Genomic DNA, 23,184 nt, shown 5'->3' with positions numbered 1-23,184 from the left:
CACAGTAGTATTTTGCTGTTTCTGTTAACTGTTCAATCGATATAGCTCGATGAATTTAGAAAACACTTTTCACAGTGTAATCTTCACTTACTTTATCCAGAGCACATTCTATGCTAAATCACCATTAAATTATATTCAAATTATTCACTTTGTGTGTTTTTAGGAATTCGCTAGCTTTGCGCAGCTATTAGCTTAGCTCTTTGCGACTGACTAACAGAATGGCTGCTTCTCCTGTCCCTCCCGCCATTTCCCTACTCTGTGTGTCAAATGTTTGGCTTGGTGTGGCTTGGTGAAGGAAGCATAGTCCTAAACGAAAGCCCCGGATACACCACCAACCCATTCACGTCTCTAACCATTTTCCCCACTCTGTGACACCGCCTCCGAGAAACAAACTATGGTTATTGGCGACTTTATTTTGAGAAACGTGAAGCTAGCGACACCAGCATCCATAGTCGAATGTCTTCCAGCAGGCACCATGAAGGAAATTTGAAACTGTTGGCTAAATTTGGTAAGATAATAATTCATGTCGGGTACTGCAGGTGGGCTGCAGTAATAACAGAAACTCAGTTTGAAATTACACAAATATGCATGGTTAAATATTGATATAAATGTATTCATTTATATAAAAAGTGAATTAAAACTGGCAATAGGAGGTGGTTAGTTTGTGATATTACTCTGACCTAAATTTACTGCTCTTGTATTAAAGTTTGTGTTGCAGTGATGAGTAGGTCACATATCGACATTAGCACTTTACATATGACTTAGCAATTTATAGCCAACAGCCTGTGTTGTTTATGTTTTCTGAATCAAATTCTCAAGGAAATACATCACTTTCTCTTGTATTTTGATGAGAGTGAAGCCAGGAAAATTTCACAGGCTGGTGCTGTTGGATGACTTGCGGTTGGGGAGGGGGTTTTCTGGTTTTTAAGTGGGCCGCAGCACTCTTGACTTTGGGACCCACTATAGATAACTGGGGAAGTTTCTGGGGAAAACCTCGGCTTGTTAGGAGAAATGGCATCCATCCCACTTTGGATGGAGCAGCTCTTGTTTCGAGAAGTCTGGCTAAATTTATTAAACCCCCCAAAACGTGACTACACTGGGTTGAGACCAGGAAGCAGAGCTGCAGTCTTACATGCCTCTATCTGCATTTTCTTTCTTTCTGCCATCCCCCCAAAACCCCATTCTCACAGATGGTGCCTGCTCCCAAACAAACCAAAAACCAGCAAAAAACAACCCTTATCCCCTCCTCAAATTTTGCACCCTCTGGACACCTTCATGGCAAAAATGTACATGCACCAAAAAAAAAAAAAAAAAAAAAAAAAAAATGCTAATAAATCATCTTACACATATATATTATATCATTTAATCAAATTCAAACCTAGTCTAAACTGACAAACAATAAATAATTTTAAGGATTTTACCTCTTTAAATGATAGTTTATTTGAATTACTGCTATTTATTTATTCTCAAAAAATCACACAAAAAAGATTATTTTCCATATAGTAAATAGCAGATGGATGGGGCATTGGTGGTGATAAGATCCTTGGATATGTCAAAGATTAGCAACAAAATTGTTTTGATTGCATCAGCATTTTTTATGTCGTGCGAGATACTCCCTCTGCACTGTAAAAAAAAAGAGAGAGAGAGAGAGAGCTTAGTTTAGTTCAGTTCCAGCAGCAGACCAGCCAGTCCTGTAGCATGTGACCTGGTGCTCTCTACAAATGCACGTTACTCTTTGTTCAGGTTTTAGAAGACCTCTTCCTTTATACCTGTGCACAACACCACACACCTTTCCTTCTGGTCAAGCTGGTGGCAGCATTGGCAGTGTCAGTGGTTTCTGCAAGGGAAGCAACAGTGGTCTGTAACTCCACCAACCACCATGGCAGCAGCAGCTGTTCACTGCTCAGAAGAGGGACATATCTTCTGGGCTGTGGGATGTAGCTCACTGCTGTGGTGGTGGCTGTGAATGCAATCAGGTGAGGCGACAGCTCTCCCTTTTGCCTGCTTCAATTTAGGGGGATGCTCAGGCTTGTTTGCCCTGATGGTCCCTACTAGGGCCACTTTCTTCCTCAGAAGACAATAAATTGTCACAAGTGTGACAGCCTTGAGCCCCTTAATTATCTCCAGGATGACACGCTTTCCCTGGCCCATCTTCGGAGCGCCACCAGCGGCATATCCAGTATATACCTGGCACCTGCAGGCATATGATGTGGCGACGTCTCCAGTGACCCAGATTTTCAGCCTGTACTTTGATAGCTTGCCCGGCATTTACTGCAGGAATTTGCAGCAGCTTCTGAAGGGCACAAGGTGCTCATGTAAACAGATTTCGTCCCCTAGATTGAGCAGGAGTGGGAAGCACTGTTTCTACTTGTCGCAAATATTCTGGAAAGCAGAAAGCTTGTCCTTGTCAGGTTGTCATTAAACTGGAGGGTGGTGCTTATCATTTGAAATTATTTGTGGGACATGTTGGCCCTGAAGACTGGTCTCCCACAGACTACAGGTAGATTCCCTTTTGAACTAGTTCCCACTTGCCAAGATGAGAAGTTCCATCTACGCTTGAATCTCTTGGGCATCTACATCACTCCATCGTGACAATGAACACCTCCAGTGTAGGTTTGTCATTTTGCTAAATCAGCTGGATCATGGCAGGAGAAAAGAAAAGATCAGAAAAGGATGCCACACTGTGGATTCTTGATAGCACTGTGTAATAACCTGTAAGCTGCTGCATAGATTATTGCAGTTGTGAATGAGGTTTACCAGATCTGGTGTTATTAATTTTTTGTCTGAAAAAAGTGACACTGATGTTAATGTTCCCCTGCTTGTGCAGGTTGTTTTTTTTTTTGTTTACCTTATTCAAGTTGGGACTGGTTAAACGTGGAGCTACGACTGTGTCGGCGAGCTGCAGACATACCGGATGCCCTAAAACTTCTCCACAGTGGACCCATTCATATTCCAGCCCTCCTCACAGACAGATAAGCTTGAAACATTGTGCACAAAATCATACTACCCGGGTAGTTTTGTATTTTTGGAGCTCTGAGCTATTTTTTTTATTATTTTATGGACATTTTATAATCCATTTTTGGATCCTCTTTTTTTTTCTTGAGTAAAAGACTGAAAAAAATGTAAAGAGGGATTTAAAGGACAATACATAGCGAATATATAAAGTGTAAGGACTGAACCACAAGAACTGAACTGAACAAAGGGTTACAGGAAAAGAAAGAAATTATTAATTTTTGGTACTCTATTGGTTGTTTGAATAAATGCCGGCTTTGTTTACTTACAAGGAATTGTTTGATTTCATCTCACCTTTACTCGTCCTTTAGGATCTAGAGTAGTGAGTGCGTGTATTACTGCTTTATACCTGTTACATTGATGTGGCATATCTTATAGGCCCTGGCATCTTTGACACATCCAAGACTGTAATCACCACCAGTGCCCCATCCATCTACTGCTTATTATATGGAAAATAATCAGTTTTGTGTAATTTGTAATTCAAATAATTAAACTGTCATTTAAAAAGTTAAAATCCTGAATTTTTTTATTGTTTGGAAGTGTTGAGTAGATCAAAAAATATATATTGATGTATGACGGCTTAGTAGCAGTTTATATGGTTCGTGTATATTTTTTCCATGGAGCTGTCCAGAGGGTGCAAAATGCATAAATAGGGCATAAATGACATGTAAGACTAAAAGACATTAGATTTCTAAAAATTAATGAAAAAGAAGTTTTCCTGCAAAAAAACATAACAGCCAAAATGATCACCAAAGGGGGAAAAAAAAGTAAAAAAAAAAAAAAATTACAAAAATGCCCTAGGGTGTAAGGGTTAAGCATAAAAGTTCACAAAGGACGCCAGGGTGGCTCAAGGCGTGAGCAGGTGACCATGTTTATATCGCGTGGCAGTGCAGACCGTACTGATTTGAGTCCCGACCGGTCGCTATTTACCGCATGTCTTCCTCATCTCTCCTTCACTAAGAACTGTCAAATAAATCCTTGAAAATGCCCTAAAAAAAAAAAAATTCACAAAGAAAGAACAAGATAGCATTATCAACTGCCCCAAAGAGCAACACAGTTACATGTGGATTTTTAAACATTAATCTCTCTAAGTCCCTGTTAGTGAATAATTGAATAGTTGATCAACATATTGATTTATTCTGCCTTATAGAAACATGGTTAAAGCAGGATGAATACGTTGGTTTAAATGAATCAACACCCCAGAGTCACACTAAATGTCAGAATCCTCAAAGCACAGGTCGAGGAGGAGGAGTAGCAGAAATCTTACACTCCAGCTTATTAATTAACCATAGACCCAGGCAGAGTTTCAATTCATTTGATAGCCTGACTCTTAGCCTTGCCCACCCTAATTGGAAAATTAAAAAAATCTGTTTTATTTATTATCTATCATCCACCTGGTCCTTACTCATGGTTTTTGTCTGATTTCTCAGACTTTTTATCTGATTTAGTGCCCAGTTCAGATAATAGTGGATGATTTTAACATCCATGTTAGATAGATAGATGATAGATAGATAGATAGATAGATAGATAGATAGATAGATAGATAGATAGATAGATAGATAGATAGATAGATAGATAGATAGATAGATAGATAGATAGATAGATAGATAGATAGATAGATAGATAGATAGATAGATAGATAGATAGATAGATAGATAGATAGATAGATAGATAGATAGATAGATAGATAGATAAAGTTATTGTACTCGGCTCTACAAACCTTAGAAACATGGTGTCTCACCAGATACTTACGCTGGATGGCATTACCTTGGCCTCCAGTAAAACTGTGAAGAATCTTGGAGTCATTCTTGACCAGGATATGTCCTTCAATGCACATATTACACAAATATTATGACTCAATGTCTCTAAAATTAGAAAAATCCTATCTCATCATGATGCTGAAAAGCTAATTCATACATTCATTGCTTCTCAGCTGGACTTTTGTAATTCATTACTATCAGGCTGTCCAAAAAGCTTCCTGAAAAGCCCTCAGCTGATCCAAAATGCTGCAGCTGCAGTACTGCCAGGGACTTGAAAGAGAGAGCATATTTCTCCCATATTGACTTCTCTTCATTGGCTCGCTGTTAGATCCAGAATTGAATTTAAAATCCTTCTTCTCACATACAAGTTCTTAAATAATCAGGCTCCATCTTATCTTAAAGACCTCATAGTACTGTATCACCCCAATAGAGCACTTTGCTCTCAGACTGCTGGCTTACTTGTGGTTACTAAGGTATTTAAAAGTAGAATAGAAGGCAGAGCTTTCAGCTTTCAGGTCTTTCTTCTGTGGAAGAAAGCTTCCAGTTTGGATTTGGGAGACCTACACCCTCTCTATTTTTAAGATTAAGTTTAAAACTTACCTTTTTGATCAAGCTTATAGTTAGGGCTGGATCAGGTGACCCCGAACCATCCCTTAGTTATGCCGTTATAAACCTAGGCTCCTGAGGGGTTCCCATGATGCACTGAGTATTTCTTTTCATTCATCTCTTTTTACTCTGTTTATACACCACTCAGCATTTAATCATTAATTATTAATCTCTGGCTCCCTCTCCTTAGCCCCAACTGGTCGTGGCAGATGGCTTCCCCTCCCTGAGCCTGATTCTGCCAAAGGTTTTCTTCCTGTTAAAAGGAATTTTTCCTTCCCACTGTCGCTAAGTGCTTGTTCATAGAGGGTTGTTTTGACTGTTGGGTTTTTTCTGTCATTATTGTAGGGTCTTTACCTTACAATATAATGCGCCTTGAGGCTACTATTTGTTGTGATTTGGCGTTTTATAAATACAGTTGAATTGAAATGAAAAATACAGATTGCAGTGACATGTATAGTAAATAAAATCAAGTACCACAACTTGTGCTGTCAAGTCTTTACAGAAAAAAAGGCTTCTTTGATAACAATAGAACCTACTCATTAGACTCATTGGGCTTAGAAGCACCATACCATGTAACAGAGAGTCAGTAATCAGTTTTACTACACTCTAAAAATTGTTAATAATACATTTTCCTCAGTAGTCATTGATGAAGACAATGTATCTTTGGCCATATTTGAAGTCACATAGCACTGATCATAGATGATGTTGTTGCTAAATATTTTATTTTATTTTTTTTCATTTTATTACCACAGTCCTGTCAAATATATTATTTTGTTCTATAGCCAACTTTTGTCCAGTAGAGTCCAAAAGTTGGTGCAAATCTGAATAATCTGTATAATCCCATGCTTATCTGAGCTTTTAAGAATCTTCATATTCCCCCATACATGTTGAATTGTGTTGAGTTCAGGTGACTTTGATCTTTTAGTGCTTTTTCTAAGCTTTGGTGTGTTGACAGCAATAGTTCTTAGCATTTCTCTGAAGAATGGATTGATACTTTTTCTTTGTCAGGGTTGGGTTAATTCATCACAGGTGTCCTACTCTCACCTATTCTCACCACTTTGTTTTACTGTAGGTGTGATCCACTGCATTATTATTCTCTCGTATTAGGCTACTTTCACACCCTTCTGTTCTTGAAAGAAATGTCAGATTTGAATTCACTGAAAATAGGAGTTTTTGCCAGTTGTCCAAAAATGCCTTTATATTTGAAACCACAGCCCCCGAGTGTCTATCCTTGTTTCCCCTCTGTACACAGAGCTTAACAAAGATCTTTCTTTTGACAGTGCTTTCACTAATTATATACTTGCATTTTACTTAGCAAATTCTCTGTCTGATAATTTTTTTTTTCTAGCATTTTTGAGCTTCTGATGGTATGGTCAGATGTGGTGATCATGCCTTTTATTTAACTTGTTTGTGCAAAGTGTTTTTGAGTACTATTTGCTGTTCTGTATAAACTTTGAGTCTAGCCATGATTCAGTGCTGTTAAAGCGGATTTTCTTTCGATTATCAATCTGACTTGTGACACATTTACTTAGTTCTGATACCTCAATATCACAATGCCAATAAGTAAATGGTGGCCTGGTGTAAACTGGAGGCATCATATTTATAACATTAATAAAATGCTGCAGGTAATTTTGCTGAAGCAAGCCTTGATGAGTCAGTAAAATCCACCTAAATGTCACCTTAATGCATGTATTAGTAGAAAGGACACGACTAAAAAAAATATGACTCATTGCTGACTAATTGCTTGGTTGCTGAACTAAAACTACTTTATTTTTGAAAGGATACTCACTTTCAGACTGTATACTGTATTTGATTCAGTTATTATTATTATTATTATTATTATTATTAAATCTATACATTTTCTTTGGTCTGTGAAGAAAAAAAACAGGGACTGTTTCCTTTTCAGTACACCTAATTTAGTATTTTTTTTAAAGCAGTCATTAAAATTCAGTTTCATGGATTTGGATTTTTTGTTAACCAGGATATCCTTGGTCAGAAAATTTTTTGTCAGCATACAATGAAGTTGATTTCTGAATGTCAAGCAAACAGATTCACAGTTTAACAGTTTAACCGGGTTTGGGGAGATCCACAGTTTCTTTGTCCAGTATTAAATGTAGCGATATCAGCATTTGTAGGACCTACAGGCATTGTGGATTTAGTCCATATGCATTTAAGTAATAATCTAGTCCAAAAACGTCTATGATAATAAATTGGTTTAACCTTGCAATATCCATTGAGTGCATTTAACCATTTAAATTAATATGTTTGGATCAGTGTCATTGTTGAACTCACGGTGTCGCTATACACCAGCCCTAAAATATTTAATTCCTCTTTTCTTTGTGGACTTCTGTCATGCACATCCATTAGCTGTTCTAGATATAGACCGAGTGACGCTGAATTGCAGTTCCTATTCGCGTTATGATTATGAACTATATTGGCCGTGTTATTGTTTTAACATATTAGAGGCTCCTCAATGAATATGGACTCAAATTTTGTCGCGTTTCAGTCGAGGAGCATCTGTTTCCTCTTTCTACTTCATGTCGCTCATGGAGACATGAGCTATTCTTTCTCAGAGGAGATGAAACGAGGATCGGTTATTGGAAATATAGCCAAGGACCTCAGGATGGAAACGGGCCCGCTGTCCAGCAGGAGAGCCCGGATTGACACAGAGGGGAGCGACAAACGTTACTGTGACATAAATCTGAATAACGGAGAGCTGATTGTTGCAGACAGGATTGACCGCGAGGGGCTTTGTGGAGAAAAGGCTTCGTGCATCCTGAAACACGAGCTTGTGCTGGAGAATCCGCTCGAGCTCCATCGTATCAGCCTTCATATTCAAGATATTAATGATAACGCACCACAATTCAACGAAGACTCTATCAATATAGAAATTCAAGAGTCAGCAGACAGAGGGGCTCGATTTGTAATAGAAGAAGCGCACGATGCGGATGTGGGACAAAATTCAGTTCAGCAGTACGACCTTAAAAAGAATGAAAATTTTATTCTGTCTGTTACTGGAAACACGATAGAGCTCGTTCTTGAAAAGGAGCTTGATCGTGAAAAGCATCAGGAAATGAATTTACTCCTTACTGCTTTGGACGGTGGATCTCCTCAGAGATCAGGCACAGTGGTCATACACGTCACCGTCCTCGATGCTAATGATAACGCCCCAATGTTCAGCCAGGCCGTTTATAAAGCCAGTCTGCCTGAAAACTCTCTTTTGGATACTGTAGTGGTTAGCGTGAGCGCTACTGATGCAGATGAGGGAATCAATGGAGATGTCACGTATGACTTTGGACATGTTAACGAAAAAGTGAAGAAGATTTTTAGTATTGATCGTAAAGAAGGTGATATAAGAGTAATCGGTCCTGTTGACTATGAAACTACCACAACATTTGAAATACGCGTTAGAGCAAAAGATGGGCTGGGGCTGTCATCCTACGGTAAAGTAATAATTTCTATCACAGATGTGAATGATAACGCCCCTGTAGTTAATCTGAAATCCTTGACCAATCCCATAGCAGAAGACACCCCACCTGGTACAGAGGTGGGCATCATTAACGTGCAGGACAGAGACTCTGAGAACAATCGACAGGTCCGCTGCTCCATCCAGCAGGGTGTCCCCTTTAAGTTGGTTCCTTCTATTAAAAACTATTATTCTCTGGTGACCACAGGACAACTGGATCGTGAACTAGTGTCTGATTACAACATTACAATCACAGCCACTGACGAGGGCTCTCCACCTCTGTCCTCCTCTAAAACTGTTCACTTATCTGTAGCTGACATCAACGACAACCCACCTGTGTTTGAGGAACAGTCGTACAGCGCATATGTGAGTGAAAATAACAAACCTGGCTCCACTTTATGTTCCGTTACTGCTCGAGACCCCGACTGGAGACAAAACGGTACAGTGGTTTATTCTCTGTTACCTGGTGAGGTGAACGGTGCTCCGGTGTCCTCCCATCTGTCTGTGAACGGCGACACGGGGGTGATCCACGCTGTGAGGTCGTTTGATTATGAACAGTTCAGGAGTTTTAAAGTCCACGTGATGGCCAGAGACAACGGTTCTCCTCCTCTCAGCAGCAACGTGACCGTGAGTGTGTTCATCTCGGATGTGAATGACAACTCTCCTCAGATCCTGTACCCCTCCCCGGAGGGCAACTCTTTCATGACCGAGCTGGTCCCCAAAGCTGCACACGGAGGCTCTCTGGTGTCCAAAGTGATAGCGGTGGACGCGGACTCCGGACAGAACGCCTGGCTCTCCTATCACATTGTCAAAGCCACTGATCCGGGACTTTTTACTATTGGTCTCCACAGCGGAGAGATCAGGACACAGCGGGACATTTCTGAATCTGACAGCATGAAACAGAACCTGATAGTGTCAGTGAAAGATAACGGACAGCCCTTTCTGTCTGCCACCTGTTCCATGTATTTAGTTATTTCTGACAACTTGGCTGAGGTGCCAGAACTGAAGGATCTTTCTTATAGTGACAGCAATTCGAAACTGACCTCTTATCTGATCATCTCTTTGGTGTCTGTGTCCACCTTTTTTCTGACGTTCATCATCATCATCCTGGGTTTGAGGTTTTGTCGCAGGCGAAAGCCCAGACTGTTGTTTGACGGAGCAGTCGCCATCCCCAGCGGTTATCTCCCTCCTAATTACTCAGATGTTGATGGCACCGGAACTTTACGCAGCACTTACAATTATGACGCGTACCTGACAACGGGTTCTAGAACCAGTGACTTTAAGTTTGTGACATCATACAATGACAACACGCTGCCTGCTGACCAGACGCTGAAGAAAAGTCCATCAGACTTTGCTGATGCGTTTGGAGACCTGGAAGAGTGCTCAGAGGTTTGTCCTTTTGGCAATAACTACGTTACTTTTTAAACTTGATCCCACCTCATGGCTAAATATAAAGATTTTTTTCTACTTCATCAGTACATAACTTTCTTGTTGTGTGACAGGTACAAGAGGTTAAGTTTCTGTAATTTGGTTTCCTTAATTTCCTTTAAGTTTCCCAATGCTTGCTTGTTCGCTCCCTCTCCCTCCCTCTCTCTCTCTCTCTCTTTCTGTCTCTGTCTCTCTCTGTAGTGGTTAAAATATTTTCACTTTCAGTGGTAATTTTCATAGTTAGTGACCATCGAGTTTTTTTTTATTTATTCATTCTTTTTAAGCTTTGTTGTTACTAACGTTTTAGTATTTACCTATACAACTCTGTTTAATTGAAGCACAAAGGGTGCAATGTTGGAGATTTTCAGTGTTGACCTTTGAAACAATTCATACATATCTACTACGTTATATACTTTACGTTTCTGTGGGGCCCACAGTATGGTTGCACGTATATGAATGCATTTTCTGGGCACCTCCATCCATCATTGTTATTGGGTTGCTTAATGTTATTGTATGCATTTATCCTCACACTGGCATATATCATGCTCACTGGCAATACAGTTACAAAATTTTAACAGTTTAATTATGATTCCCATGAGTGGAGCTTATGCAGGTATGGGGTGGGACAGCTTGCGGCTCCTTTGTCGTTTAGTGCACGGACAGCTTGCAGAGTGCAGCCCACACTGAACTGAAGTACATGTGTTTGTATATTTGGAGATGAGCAGAAGTGATGGAAAGATAGGCAGAGTGACGTAGAAATACAAGACATGTTAGAGAAATGCCCTGCCATGAACATAAACATAACATAAATGTCAGAGTTTTCAGTTTAAATGATGTGCATGAACCCATTGTATGAAGCAGTGCTTCACAGAGCAAATTGTTAATAAGGGGGTCAAAAAAATAACCACCAGCAGCCTGCCGCAATACTAGATGAATGAATGTGCAGAATACTGTCAGTGTGAATGAATGCTTTGTTAGCACAAGTTCTGAACTAATGTGAAGAGTTATTATGTGTCTTTTAGTGTACGGACAGCCTGCAGAGTGCAGTTCTGCTGAACTTAAGTTCTTGTACACAGTAAATTTTGCAGTGTTAAATCAACACTTAGAGTTAAACACCCCGTCCGAGTCTATTTAGTCCTTATCGGAATTGGTGTCAATTTAACTCTTTCCATAGTGTTACATTTTCAGAGTACAATTTAACTCAAATTAGAGTTAAAAATTAACACTGACTAACACTGTACAGTGTTAATAAAACTTAACACTACAAGTCAAATAACTGAGTGTAAATATGATTCTAAGCAGAGTTAATAAGTTACTCCACTGTGGTGACAAATCAACTCTGATTCTCATGCTATTTAACACTGCATTGAGTTATTAAAGGTTAACACTGTAGGCTCATAACTCCTATGAGTGTTAATTTAGCACTCTGTGTTGATTATTTACTCTATTGCTGTGAAAAAACTAGTCAAATTCTAACACTGCACATAAATATGTAGTGCTATTTTTACACTTTTGTAGTGTTAAATTGCATCAATCCATTATAACTTAATGCTTTTAAAATGTACAATTGAGTAAAATAAGGTTACCACAGAAATTCATTTAAATGTATTTTATTGAACAAAATCACCTTTTAAAAGATTCATTGTCAACTATTAGTAATGTTACAGTAACATATGGTGTACTTCCCACTATGTTGGAGGGTTTTAAGTTGACTAAAGCTTTTGCGGTAAATGGTTTCAAGTGTGCTTGCCATGCCAAGCAACTGATCTCAAGTCCAAACAGTTAACATTATAAGGACACCATTAGGTCTGCATAAAATGGCAATATGGAACCACATATAAGGCGGTATCTGTCATACCATACTTCATTTGAACATCAAATGGTTTGAAGTAGAAAAGATCATTTATGTGCAAAACTTTAAGAACATTGTGTGAATGCAGCTTGACCTTAAAGGCGTGGTAGTGGTTATCAAAACACATGGTTTCCATCAATTTTCCACAGAGTAAAACGCTGTCATCTTTTACAGCAATAGTTTTGATCTTACAAAATACAGGCATCTCACATACTACCTGAGTACAAATAATAAAGTCAGGACGGTACTCTGTACCATAGTATTTTATCCACTTGGCAGAAAACACACTGGTTGATAAAACAATCCCAAATTTTGCAGCCATCGCTGCACCCTCTTTTAACTTATAAAGTGTCACCATCTTTCCTGGACCTAAAGTTAATCTTTCCTTGCCAAAAGATTCATGATACATTGCCATGTAACTTTGGTGCTTTTTGGCCAATGTTTTTGTAATGTTTTTAAAGCTTTTTAGTTGTTGCTTGAAGAAATTATGTTTGGCTTCGTAACGCATGCACCGTGTATGCAAAATTGGACCAATGTGCCTTATGCTACGAGGATAATGTATCATGAAGTGATGCTTTGGCAAGAGATTTATTTCAGGAAATAATTGCTTGAACAGCCGATGATGCTCAGTGATTAAATGTTTGAGGTACACTGTCATGCCTTCTGACAAGACTGGTGAAAATACAATGCTAACAATATGTAGAAGCAAAAGTAGGACATGCCAGTGTTTATCATCCGTCTCAATCAAATCACCAAATAGCAGAGGCATATTGCGTAACAAGCACCAAGATTGTATGGCTGTTAAACCCAAATCATTACTTCCATCCAGCATCTTATCTGTTGACATAGGTGGACGGTTTCGCTGCTGATTGAAACCATAGTCATATGCATGTATTCTACCAGCAACTTGTTCAGCACTTAGGAAGTGGCCATGAATGTATTTTAGAATCAGTTTCACCTCAAACTGACCAACCCCCTCTAGAATATCATGCATGATATCTACAGAAAAGTTTTTGGCTGTGTTAAAATACTGAAGTGAATTCAACAGACAAATGTGTTTCACACCATATACATGAGGGAGCCTAGGATCTGCTTGTACAGTCTGACAGTGTTGTGCATGCCCATCAACCGTTCTTAAAACAACTTCAGGGTCATCTTCACAGAATACAGTTTGAAAAATGTGTTTTTCAAGGAGACAAAAACGACAGCAATAGCGAGCGCCAAACGACTCCACAAAGCCAAACAGACCATGCAAACCAAGATTGTCCCCTGTGACCTGAACAACAGTACCACGAATCGCATGTTCAAAAATTGGAATTTGAAGTCCCTCTGTCTCAAGCAGTTTCAGATCATTAACAAGAGGTTCAAGTATCAAATTAAAGCTGTATCGTTTGATGTCCTGTGCATGGAATAGAGCACATAAATGAATATTAATCAAAGATGAATTAAAAATTGGATTAAAAATTCTTAGAGTAAAATATATAGCACCTAATTTATGTAAACCCTTTTTAGATCCCAAAACATTTGCAGTTTCAAAGTCGTCATAAAACAGCTGAATCTGAAGGGCATCTTTTTGAATAGAAAATAGGGGACTTTCTTTAAAATAGGTGGCATCCCTCAAGTCTGCATATACACCTTCTTTGGGAATATACCCGGGCTTGAACAGGTCTGTAAGTTCTTTTTTTTGTAAAATATTCTTCAGGGTTTCCAAAATAGGAATATAAGCAAACTTATCAATTACAATGACTTGATCATGTGTCCCAGTACTTTTGTTTCTTCTGCTGTCAAATCTTGTGCCAAGCACTTTTTCAATAGGCTCAACAAATCCCCGTTTCTCTCTTAAATGTTTGTTTAACTTTGCTTCAGAATTTAAAGTTTCAAATGGATTTTCCAATGTTTTGAATGATTGCTCTACTTTGTTCCTATTTTCTGTATCCTCTGAAGACAAGCACTGTAAAGCTATATACATAGCCTGACTGTGAGTCTCAAAAATCACTTCTTCCATGGATGACACAAATCTCTTAACATTAGACTGACTTAATCCAGCTGCTCTGAGTTGTGCAATAGCAGTAGCACACATATCTAAAATGCTGCTCTTGGACTTCAACAGAGTAGATGTTGTGGCTGTCTCTTCTATATTAGCAGTCAACAGCTCTCCCACATCACCAAGATCTGCTCTGCTTGAATTGACATTGTTAATTTGTTGCTCAACATTGTTGGTGTGTTTGGTGTTTAAATGTTTCCTAAACGCAGAAAACGTTCCAAGCACATGGCCACATCCAGACACAGCACATTTAAGGCGAAGATATTTTCCATCTAAATAACCATGAACTACTCGTATATGCCGAACAAGTGCATTTGTGCAACTTAACTCTGTTTCACAAACAAAACACTTCATGCCAAACAGATCTGTTCAAGTACTAGTGAAGCAACCTAGCCCAAATTTCTGCCACATGAGGACTCTCCTTCACTTTGCCAACATCTATGTTGTACACAGTGGTCTGGATGAATGTAAACATGTTGCACAGCATGGGGTTGTATATTGTGGCAAATACATAATGTGCCTTAAACAGTTCGTCAAAGGCACCAAGAGAGGAGGTTGACCTGCAAGCAATGGCATTTTTGTCAAGGATGATGAATAACTGGTGGACTGCTTTCTTCCTTCGTCCTACAGCCAGGAGATAGGGTTGTGTGCTTGTCGTGATGCCATCAAGATGTTCTTGGATGTTGGTTCCTGTCTGAGAAAAGAAAAAACACCAATACCATTACAATTCCACAGCTGTAATATTACACAAAAACAGCTTTCATGGGTGTATATCATTTAACTAGGTGTGTGTCACCATTACCCTAAAACTGAAACTACCTCGGTGAAACAAAATTAGCAACAAATACAAACCTTCTTGAAAACCTCAAGATGCTTCTCTGCTTGGGTAGCAGACACCTTCCCTGGTCTCTTACGACCCATGGCAGAGGGGGGAATCAGGTGTAGCAGCAGCAAAATTGATGAGAGGTCACTGTCCCAACCTGTGACAACAGAAATTTGATGTTAAATTGACCATCAGCAAAATTTGGTTATTCTGCATTTTCAATTGTTGTTTAGACGACTGACTGTTTATGGACTGTAAGGGCTGGGCCGGAGTATCATGGGACCGTCCCGGTGTGTCGGTAAGAACACCTCGAGAGTCTGGATGTTGGCGAAACTTTAATAAGGATCATGCAGCACGGCTATACACAGAGCTCAGCATGTAGGGATCACAGATGCAACTTGTGGTCTAAGAGAGAAATAAGATGAACACTGGTTTGTAATGCTAATGCATACATTCACTACATATATTATCAAACACTGTATAACACACCAATAATGCAGGTAGAGTAAATTGTCATTGATATCCTGTTTGTGGTCAGACATATCCATTTAACTATGAGTGGGTTGAAAAGGAATTAGTGCTCCACTGCATAACATTGTGCTCAATAAACGCTCTCATTAATATAGTCAGCTGACAGTAATGCAAACAATCACAAATGGATTAATATATAGCAGGCACAGCCAACAAATCGCTAGCTTAGCCTCTAATACTGCAAACAGCTAAGTGCTAACGCTAATCGCTAACGTTAGCCACGAACATTAGCCGCCAGCGCTAACCGCGCTACATCGGCATACATCAATCAACATTAACAATGGAAACACTCACGGATCATCAGTGACACACAATCTCGCATCTGCTACAAGGTGAGCAGCTCTGCAGTCACAGGCACTGCGAGGCTGGATTGTCTGGCGAGTCGGCGATGAGTGCTCCTAATGGCGCCTGTCTGTCTGCACTTGAAAGGAAAAGGGGAACGTACCGAGTACGTCGTGTGTTATCTGGGCGCATGCGCGAACTGTCGGCTGCAGCCCTTAGTCTTTCTAACAATTGTTATGTGTGCATCACAAAGCCAGGCTCACATGATAACTGCACCCAATGGAATATGGAAAGAGTCATACTTACCAATGTCATCATCCACTTCAGTGCCATCCTCTGGAGTATCAGCTGCCAGGAGAAGATCTTCTAGCTCACTAGTGGGTGGAAGCTTTCTGCATTGTTGGATGATCTTTCTCTTGAATGTGGTCGTCCATTTCTCCAGAAACTTGCCAGAGACATCTTCTCCAAACATCAGAACAAAATCCTGCTCCACCTAGGGTGAGGATAAAGAAGGACTTTAACATTTCACAGCCAGATTAATTGTATTCATGTCACAAAAATACACATCATTTTTGCTCAACTGTGAAATTGTCAAAACAATCATTTAAATAATTACCAAGCCTTTGACATCTTTGAAACGTGGAAAGACGTATAGTACGTTGCTCGACTGTTGTGGGTCGAGGACCATGTTGCGTCGGAAGTCAAATGAGCTTCAACTTCTTCTTGATTGTGTCTTCATCGGCTGAATGTTTAATCAGTGCGATGGCTTCCTTACACTCTTCTTCACTCAGGACAGTCTCTGGAACAAAGTGGGATTCCCATCTGGCAGCTGGTCCTCCAAGCCCATGCTCACAAGATGCTTCTTCAGATGATGCTATACAATATAAGAAAATACTTAAAAAAATAAAAAAAAATAAAAAAAAAAAATAAAAAATTCACCCCATCCCCGTAGCTTCAGATCTTCCTCAAGTGTTGTTAATGGTTTACCTCCATATGATGATCGTCTGTCTCGAGCAGTGGATCTCTGAATAGTTTTTATCCTCCAGGCCAAGTACCCAGTGCCGCATGCACCATCATAATAATGCTCCTTGGGGGTTGAAAGGATGACAAAAACATATTTAATAGCCACAGAAACATCAGAGTCATAGCTAAAAGCTGATAAAATGCATTTCTATGCAAACCAAACAGTTAAAACTACAAGCAGGTGAATCCAAAAATAAGCAAATGCCAATGAAATGACATCATTGCACATCTCGGGCTGAGCAGATGACACGGCTTTGACCGACACAACCAGCAAATCTGCTGAGAGCAGACATCTCAGAATCTAAAAATATAACTTGTCCCATCCACCCAGGAGTTACACCATAACATGCACCCACACCCAGATGTGCACCCACATCAACACTAACCTGCATGTCACATTACTATGGTAGTGATGCAACCCAGTCAAGGAGGGATTGCAGGTGGTGCCAGGAGGCTGGCATCTTGAAGGTGAAAACTCCAATTTATTGTAGAGCTTGTAATGTCTGTCTGATCTCAAAAATAAATTGTTTTGAGCTGTGGCATGGCGAGCACATTTGAGTACCTTAGAGTTCCAAATATTTGATGACAGATTTTTGATTAGACTCATGAAAATGTTAAGTGTTTGCATGTAAACGTTGCAATTAATCTGCTCCAGTTGGAGTCAAGCACAGGAGATTTTTTGTTTGATTAAAATCAGGTTTTTAAAAAAAGAAAGGGAAAAAAAAACAAAAAAAAAAAAACACTAGGAACCCCCACTTTTCTAGATGGTGGCAAACTAAACACTTTAGTATGTCTACACTAAAATGTCTATAAGTTTGCTTTAAATTAAGTCAGCTGCATACATCTTTGCACAGGTAATGTCCAAAACTGGATTTATGGTTTTCAAGTGTTTGTAGCCTTATTCATTATATTTTTAAAAGGTTTATATAAAACACAGTTGAAAGGTGAAAAATCATCTCAGCAATACTTAAACAACTGCAACTTAAGGAAACACATGTGCACAAAGCAACTCCATCAGTTAAAAACATGCTCCGATAGAAATTAAAAGAAATCTCAATGCATCATTTAACAGTAACACAGCTTATTATAGCATGTGACTTACATATCCAGTCCTGGAGAACGGATCGCTGAGGTGGGGGAATAAGTTCACAATTCCTCTGGCGTACATTTCTTTAACCTCTCTGGGTGGTGATGTCCTGCAAGAATAAAAAGGTCAAGGTATATTATCCATGGTATGCGCTAGATTTGACAAAGATTTGAATTTAATCTAAGCACTACATTGAGCTAACTAAAAACTATTTAAAAATTACCCATTCTTCTCTGTCAAATCAGCTGCCAGTATGTTCACCATTTTCCTTCTGGTTTCATCTGTAAGGCACTTGCTTCGATTATATTCCTTTATTATGCGTTCCCCACCAGGTTTGTTGTTCAGAATGGATTCCACCAACTTCAAACAAGGAGCAAAACAATTCAGCTTTTAAAAAATACATCCCAAAAAACACACCAGTAATTGTTAGTAAAAAAAACATGACATTATGTTTCCAAATTGGGAATTTAAAAAAAAAAAACACAACACTTTTTTTCAAGTTTTTGAGTTAATTCTTACATGCTTGGCTTCTGTGTCCAGCCTCTGCCGTTTCACGGAAGGACTCTCTGAAAGAATTAGTGTATCTTGAGAATCAGACGAACCATGGGATAATGGTTCAGATAGCTCTGGAGATTCCACCATGGAGACAAACTCTGACCATAAGAGAAGCAGATGGAAGAAAAACCACAATGAACTAAGTTCATTAAACACTAACATTGATTATAGATGTAGCTGAAACAAACCAGTTTCATATTTGATTGTTAGAACTCCAGCTGAGGGATCCTTAACAACATCCTCAAATACATCCTCATCCAACTCAGTCCCAGAACTGTCAACAACCTTCACACCTTCAGTTACAGCTGGCACACCAAACTTCACAAATACTAGAGAAAAAGACAAATGCTTGTGAAAACCACAATTATGAGGTTATTTGCTCTAATCCTCACATATTCATATAATCTGGAACATTACTTTTGAAAAAAACATCATTAATGTGTGAAGTAACATTACAAGCACCTCAGCTTCCAGTTTAAAGCTTGATTAATGCCAATTTCTTACCTGCAATCAAAAACTCCTTCAGATCCGGCTCTGTTAGTCGAACAAATTTTTGTTCATCTCCAAGTCTTGTTTTAATCAACATGGTTCCTGCAGCACATAATAACTTAATGTCAAACATCTTAAATACTGGAATGCTGTCAATTTGAAACACATGTGCCAACTGCTTTACAACAAATAAAGCTTACATCACACCATTTACATAGACTACAATGATTAAATTTTACACATTAATGTCTTGGGCACAAAGTAATTTGACTTCGTGATACTCTTATCAAGGTTAGACAGTTACTAAAACCCTTTTTCATTAGCACCTACTAAAAACGTTAACCAAGTCCCTGGCTTCTTTTTTGGCTTTTCCATTAGTGCAGGGATGCTCAAATTCAGGCCTCGAGGGCCGGTGCCCTGCAGGTTTTAGATGTGTCCCTGATTCAACACACCTGAATCACCTCCACAGTATGCAGTCAGGTTCTCCAGAGTCCTGCTAATGACTTCTATATTTGACTCAGGTGTGTTGAAAAAGAGACATCTAAAAGTTGCAGGACACGGCCCTCGAGGCCTGAATTTGAGGATCCCTGCATTAGTGGAACCATTTAGCAAGGTTTATAGTTGAAGCATTGCGCTAGGCACGAGGGGGCGCGCGCAAATTACCACGCGCGCCCAGTCCAATGAGTCAACTACAAAGCTAGCTCGACTATTAGCAGCTGCTTGCTGCAACAGTTCCGAGTCGCGATGTCAGAAGACTGCCGGTCACTAGTCAAAGCATATTTCAGTCACTAATATCTTCAAACATTAAAACAGTTTTATGCTGGGCTTATTGTGTATAAAATATGAGCACCATTATTCCAAGCTAGCATTACCTTAACCTCACACGTTCTCTTATCTTTATCCTTCCGTCTGCCGCTCTTTCTCCTGTACTTAATCAGGGTGCTTCACCGAAGTCTCCAGAACCTTCTCTGCCTCTCTTTATTCACTTTGAGTCTGGTAACAGCCATAAACTGAGCAGCAGCCTATGCTGCTGTTTCTCTAAAAACCAAATCATGACTATGGGGCTGTCTTGATATCAACGATCCCGCCCACAATGAGATGCCACTCAATTGTAATTGAAAATTAACCAAACTGTGTTAAACAGAAGCAACTCGAATAAAATAGGGACTAACGGAAAACGAAGCAGAGCAGCTACTAGCTATTTAACCAAACAACGCTGGCAATTGCCGATTTATTAATTTACCTAGCACAAAAAAAAAAAAAAAAAAAAAGGACAAATGGGGGATACTGTGGAAACTGGCAACATAGACACTGTTTCCAACAGCACGCTGCAGCAGACACACCGGGACAGCAGAGCGCTACACGGCAGCGGTGATTCTACAAGCTAGCTAGCGCAATATAGTCACTGCGCAAAATGGAGCAATCTATAATCAAACAGACAAAAAACATACATGAGAAATAGTGAAGATCAGGGGCCTATTCCAGAAAGCATGTTCAACAAACTCTGAGTTTATAAACCTACTCTGAGTTGATCAACTCTGAGATCGGCAACTGTGAGTTTCCCGTTCAAGAACAGCTGGCAAACATGCTATGACAAATGTCTCAGCTTTATACATTTTAAATATTTCAGTACATTTTGAGAGGATGAGGCATTTTAATTAAAGAATGCAGATCGTGTCGGGAAGATGAAGCCATTATGAACAGATCCAGACTGGATGAGCTGCAAAATAACTGGAGCCTGAACTGGATCTGGACCTGATCGCGTCTGAATCTGTGATCCTGATCCATTTGGATCCTCTTGCTGCGCGGGTGGACTCGGGCACGGTTTGCGGATGCGTTATAGAGCCTATGATCAGCGATTTTGGTGATTTTCAGTGGAAAATATGTGGAAATTCACACTCTGAATTTCAGACAACGTAACCTTCAAAATGACATCATTTAAGTCACTTTAAATCAATTAAGTTCAGTTTTCAAGTCTTCAAATATTTCAGCCTCATCTTCACTCATTCACATCATCTCCAGGATCCGGACATTTTTCCATCCACAGTGTGTTCTGTGTCAGCAGCTTCATCCAGATCAGTGTGATGTAACAGTGATGCTACAGTAACTACAGTAAATGTTTCAGAGGAACTGACTGACAGTCTGACAGCTGCGCTCATTATAAATCCGTGACATCATCGCTGTCTCCGTCCTTACAGCCTGTTGACGAGCGAACGACTGTAAAAGCTTCATGTTACGTACAAAAATAACGAACTAACGTCTAACTGGGATTTCAGTGCTTGTAGAAACATAAATGTCTGCAGATGAATTCGCTCCTCTGACTGCTTTGCAGCAACTTTATGAAGGAGGAAATGACTGGGAGTGTCAGACAGGTGGTTCAGGTGCAGCGGGAGGGGCGGAGTCAGAGAGACACTCAGAGTTTGTTGGATAAAACCTGCCAGGTTAGGGTCACAGAGTCTGTTACCATGGTAACTGACTCAGAGTTGGAGTTAGCTCTTTCTGGAACTGAAAACCCGAGTTTCCCTCATTTTAGGGTTAACAAACTCAGAGTTATTAGCAAAATCTGCTTTCTGGAATAGGTCCCAGGAATTTGAAGAAGAAAACAAAAATCCACACGACGATGTTGGAGACGGGACAAGCACATCAGTGATGGGTGTTTCGAGTAAAAACGTACGGTGCTCACAAGATGAGCAGAGAAAGTTTATTTGAGTGACTTGGGGTGATATTGTGGCTCTCCCCTTGACTTTGATCAGTCAATATGGCTCTTTTGAAAAAAATAGTGAGAATCACTGTGCTACTGTGTGTCAGACTGAATAACTTTGTGACAGTTTTTGCTAATGCCTTTTTAAACCTATTTGCTGTCATTATATGTCCTTTGCTTTGGACAGAAGTGACTGTCTTATGATGGAATGCAAATGATCTTAATCATAAGCAATTATCAGTTTGGTTAATAATGATATTTTAAAAGTCAATATATACACTAAATAATTGAACTCATGAGTACCATTGTTACCAAGTGCTGTTTCTTTTTGGGTGCTGTTACCATCTGTATGTAGGTCTTTAAATTTCAGCACATTCCATCACACTTTATTAACAGGCATGTTTCATTAACAAGTGTGTATTTGATCTTTATTTTGAGATAACTGGAAGCTGACTGCTGATTCATGTGACCACTATGATTGTAAAAGCGATTACAGGATAGAACCCAACAATATCAATAAGACAATAGTAGATGCAAGAGAAACTTTAGCCTGAAAGCACATAAACACTTTTTGACACTAGTCTTATACTGTACATACTCCAGAGATTGAACTTTTAGGTCCAGAGTGCGTATGAAAATAGTCATGCAGAGTAGCAGATTATGATTTCCTACTGGAAGAAGAAAAACACATACAATAGTGTGACCTGCAGTACAGCACCTGACTCGGTTTTATCAAAACCACCTGCATGTGTGTATGTGTAGTGGTGAATATGTGGTAGTGTGACTGGTTGATCACTGTGTGAAGAGAAGAGTTCACAGCACACAGTCAAGTCTGGATCATCTTAGTAACAAAACACAAGATTAAAGATTTTTAGATTTTGTGAAGACAAATGAGGACAGTCGTTCATTGTCAGCTCATACACTGTACTTTATTTATAACGATCTATATAATTTACCCTAGGAGACGGTCTTCTGCCCTAATTTGAACTTCATGGATAACTGAAGTTGCAAATATTCATTTTCTCCAAACCGTTATTTTTTTATATTCAGATAAAAAAAATAACCAAGTACTTCAAATTGTCGTTTGCTTACGGTAACCGTTTAGGTGTTAATGTATAGCCTAACTCACGGCGGCGCTATACACCAGCCTTAAGAATTTTGATTTCCTCTATTCATCGGTGTGAACGGGCATTCTCGCGTTCTTGTGACTAGATTAGCACAACCGCCCTAGAATTGCAGTTGTGATTCGTGAAATGCGGTTCAGCTCACTTTGTCGTTATTCAACAGTTTAATAACTCATCGTTTACGATGGATTCGAAAATAACTGCTTTCCGAACGCGCAGGGTTTTTTTCCTTCTTCTCTGGTCCCATGTCGCTCATGCAGACATAAGCTCTTCTTTCCCAGAGGAGATGAAACGAGGATCGGTTATTGGAAATATAGCCAAGGATCTCGGGATGGAAACGGGTGCATTGTCCAGCAGGAGAGCCCGGATTGACACGGACGGAAGCGACAAACGTTACTGTG

General features: G+C 39.5%; 3 protein-coding genes across 18 annotated transcripts in view; 2 read left to right on the top strand and 1 right to left on the bottom strand.

The window, feature by feature from the left end:
- The window catches only part of LOC115786625 (protocadherin gamma-C5-like), a 365,072-nt gene that overhangs the window by 132,810 nt on the left and 209,078 nt on the right, over nucleotides 1-23,184 (top strand). The window lies entirely within an intron of this gene.
- LOC115787074 (protocadherin beta-16-like) overlaps nucleotides 1-23,184 on the top strand; it is a 28,202-nt gene that overhangs the window by 2,850 nt on the left and 2,168 nt on the right. The gene's annotated exons all lie outside the window — the stretch shown is intronic.
- LOC115786632 (uncharacterized) lies at nucleotides 11,927-19,998 on the bottom strand. Its single transcript, XM_030738928.1, has 12 exons — nucleotides 19,831-19,998; nucleotides 18,974-19,060; nucleotides 18,434-18,798; nucleotides 18,138-18,274; nucleotides 17,930-18,023; nucleotides 16,792-16,891; nucleotides 16,421-16,678; nucleotides 16,111-16,297; nucleotides 15,817-15,943; nucleotides 15,234-15,396; nucleotides 15,021-15,148; nucleotides 11,927-14,862 (listed from the first exon to the last, which is right to left on the bottom strand). The coding sequence occupies exon 12, from the start codon at nucleotides 14,520-14,522 to the stop codon at nucleotides 12,075-12,077; it is 2,448 nt and encodes an 815-aa protein (XP_030594788.1). The 5' UTR covers nucleotides 14,523-14,862; nucleotides 15,021-15,148; nucleotides 15,234-15,396; nucleotides 15,817-15,943; nucleotides 16,111-16,297; nucleotides 16,421-16,678; nucleotides 16,792-16,891; nucleotides 17,930-18,023; nucleotides 18,138-18,274; nucleotides 18,434-18,798; nucleotides 18,974-19,060; nucleotides 19,831-19,998; the 3' UTR covers nucleotides 11,927-12,074.

The sequence above is a fragment of the Archocentrus centrarchus genome, chromosome 10, assembly GCF_007364275.1.
Source record: "Archocentrus centrarchus isolate MPI-CPG fArcCen1 chromosome 10, fArcCen1, whole genome shotgun sequence".
Classification (NCBI taxonomy): Eukaryota; Metazoa; Chordata; class Actinopteri; order Cichliformes; family Cichlidae; genus Archocentrus; species Archocentrus centrarchus.
Note: the sequence above shows the minus strand (reverse complement) of the source record. Positions and strands in the feature narration are given on the sequence as shown.

Excerpts from the sequence above, each read along its gene's own strand:
- LOC115786632 (XM_030738928.1), bottom strand. The coding sequence starts at position 14,522 with ATGAAGTGTTTTGTTTGTGAAACAGAGTTAAGTTGCACAAATGCACTT.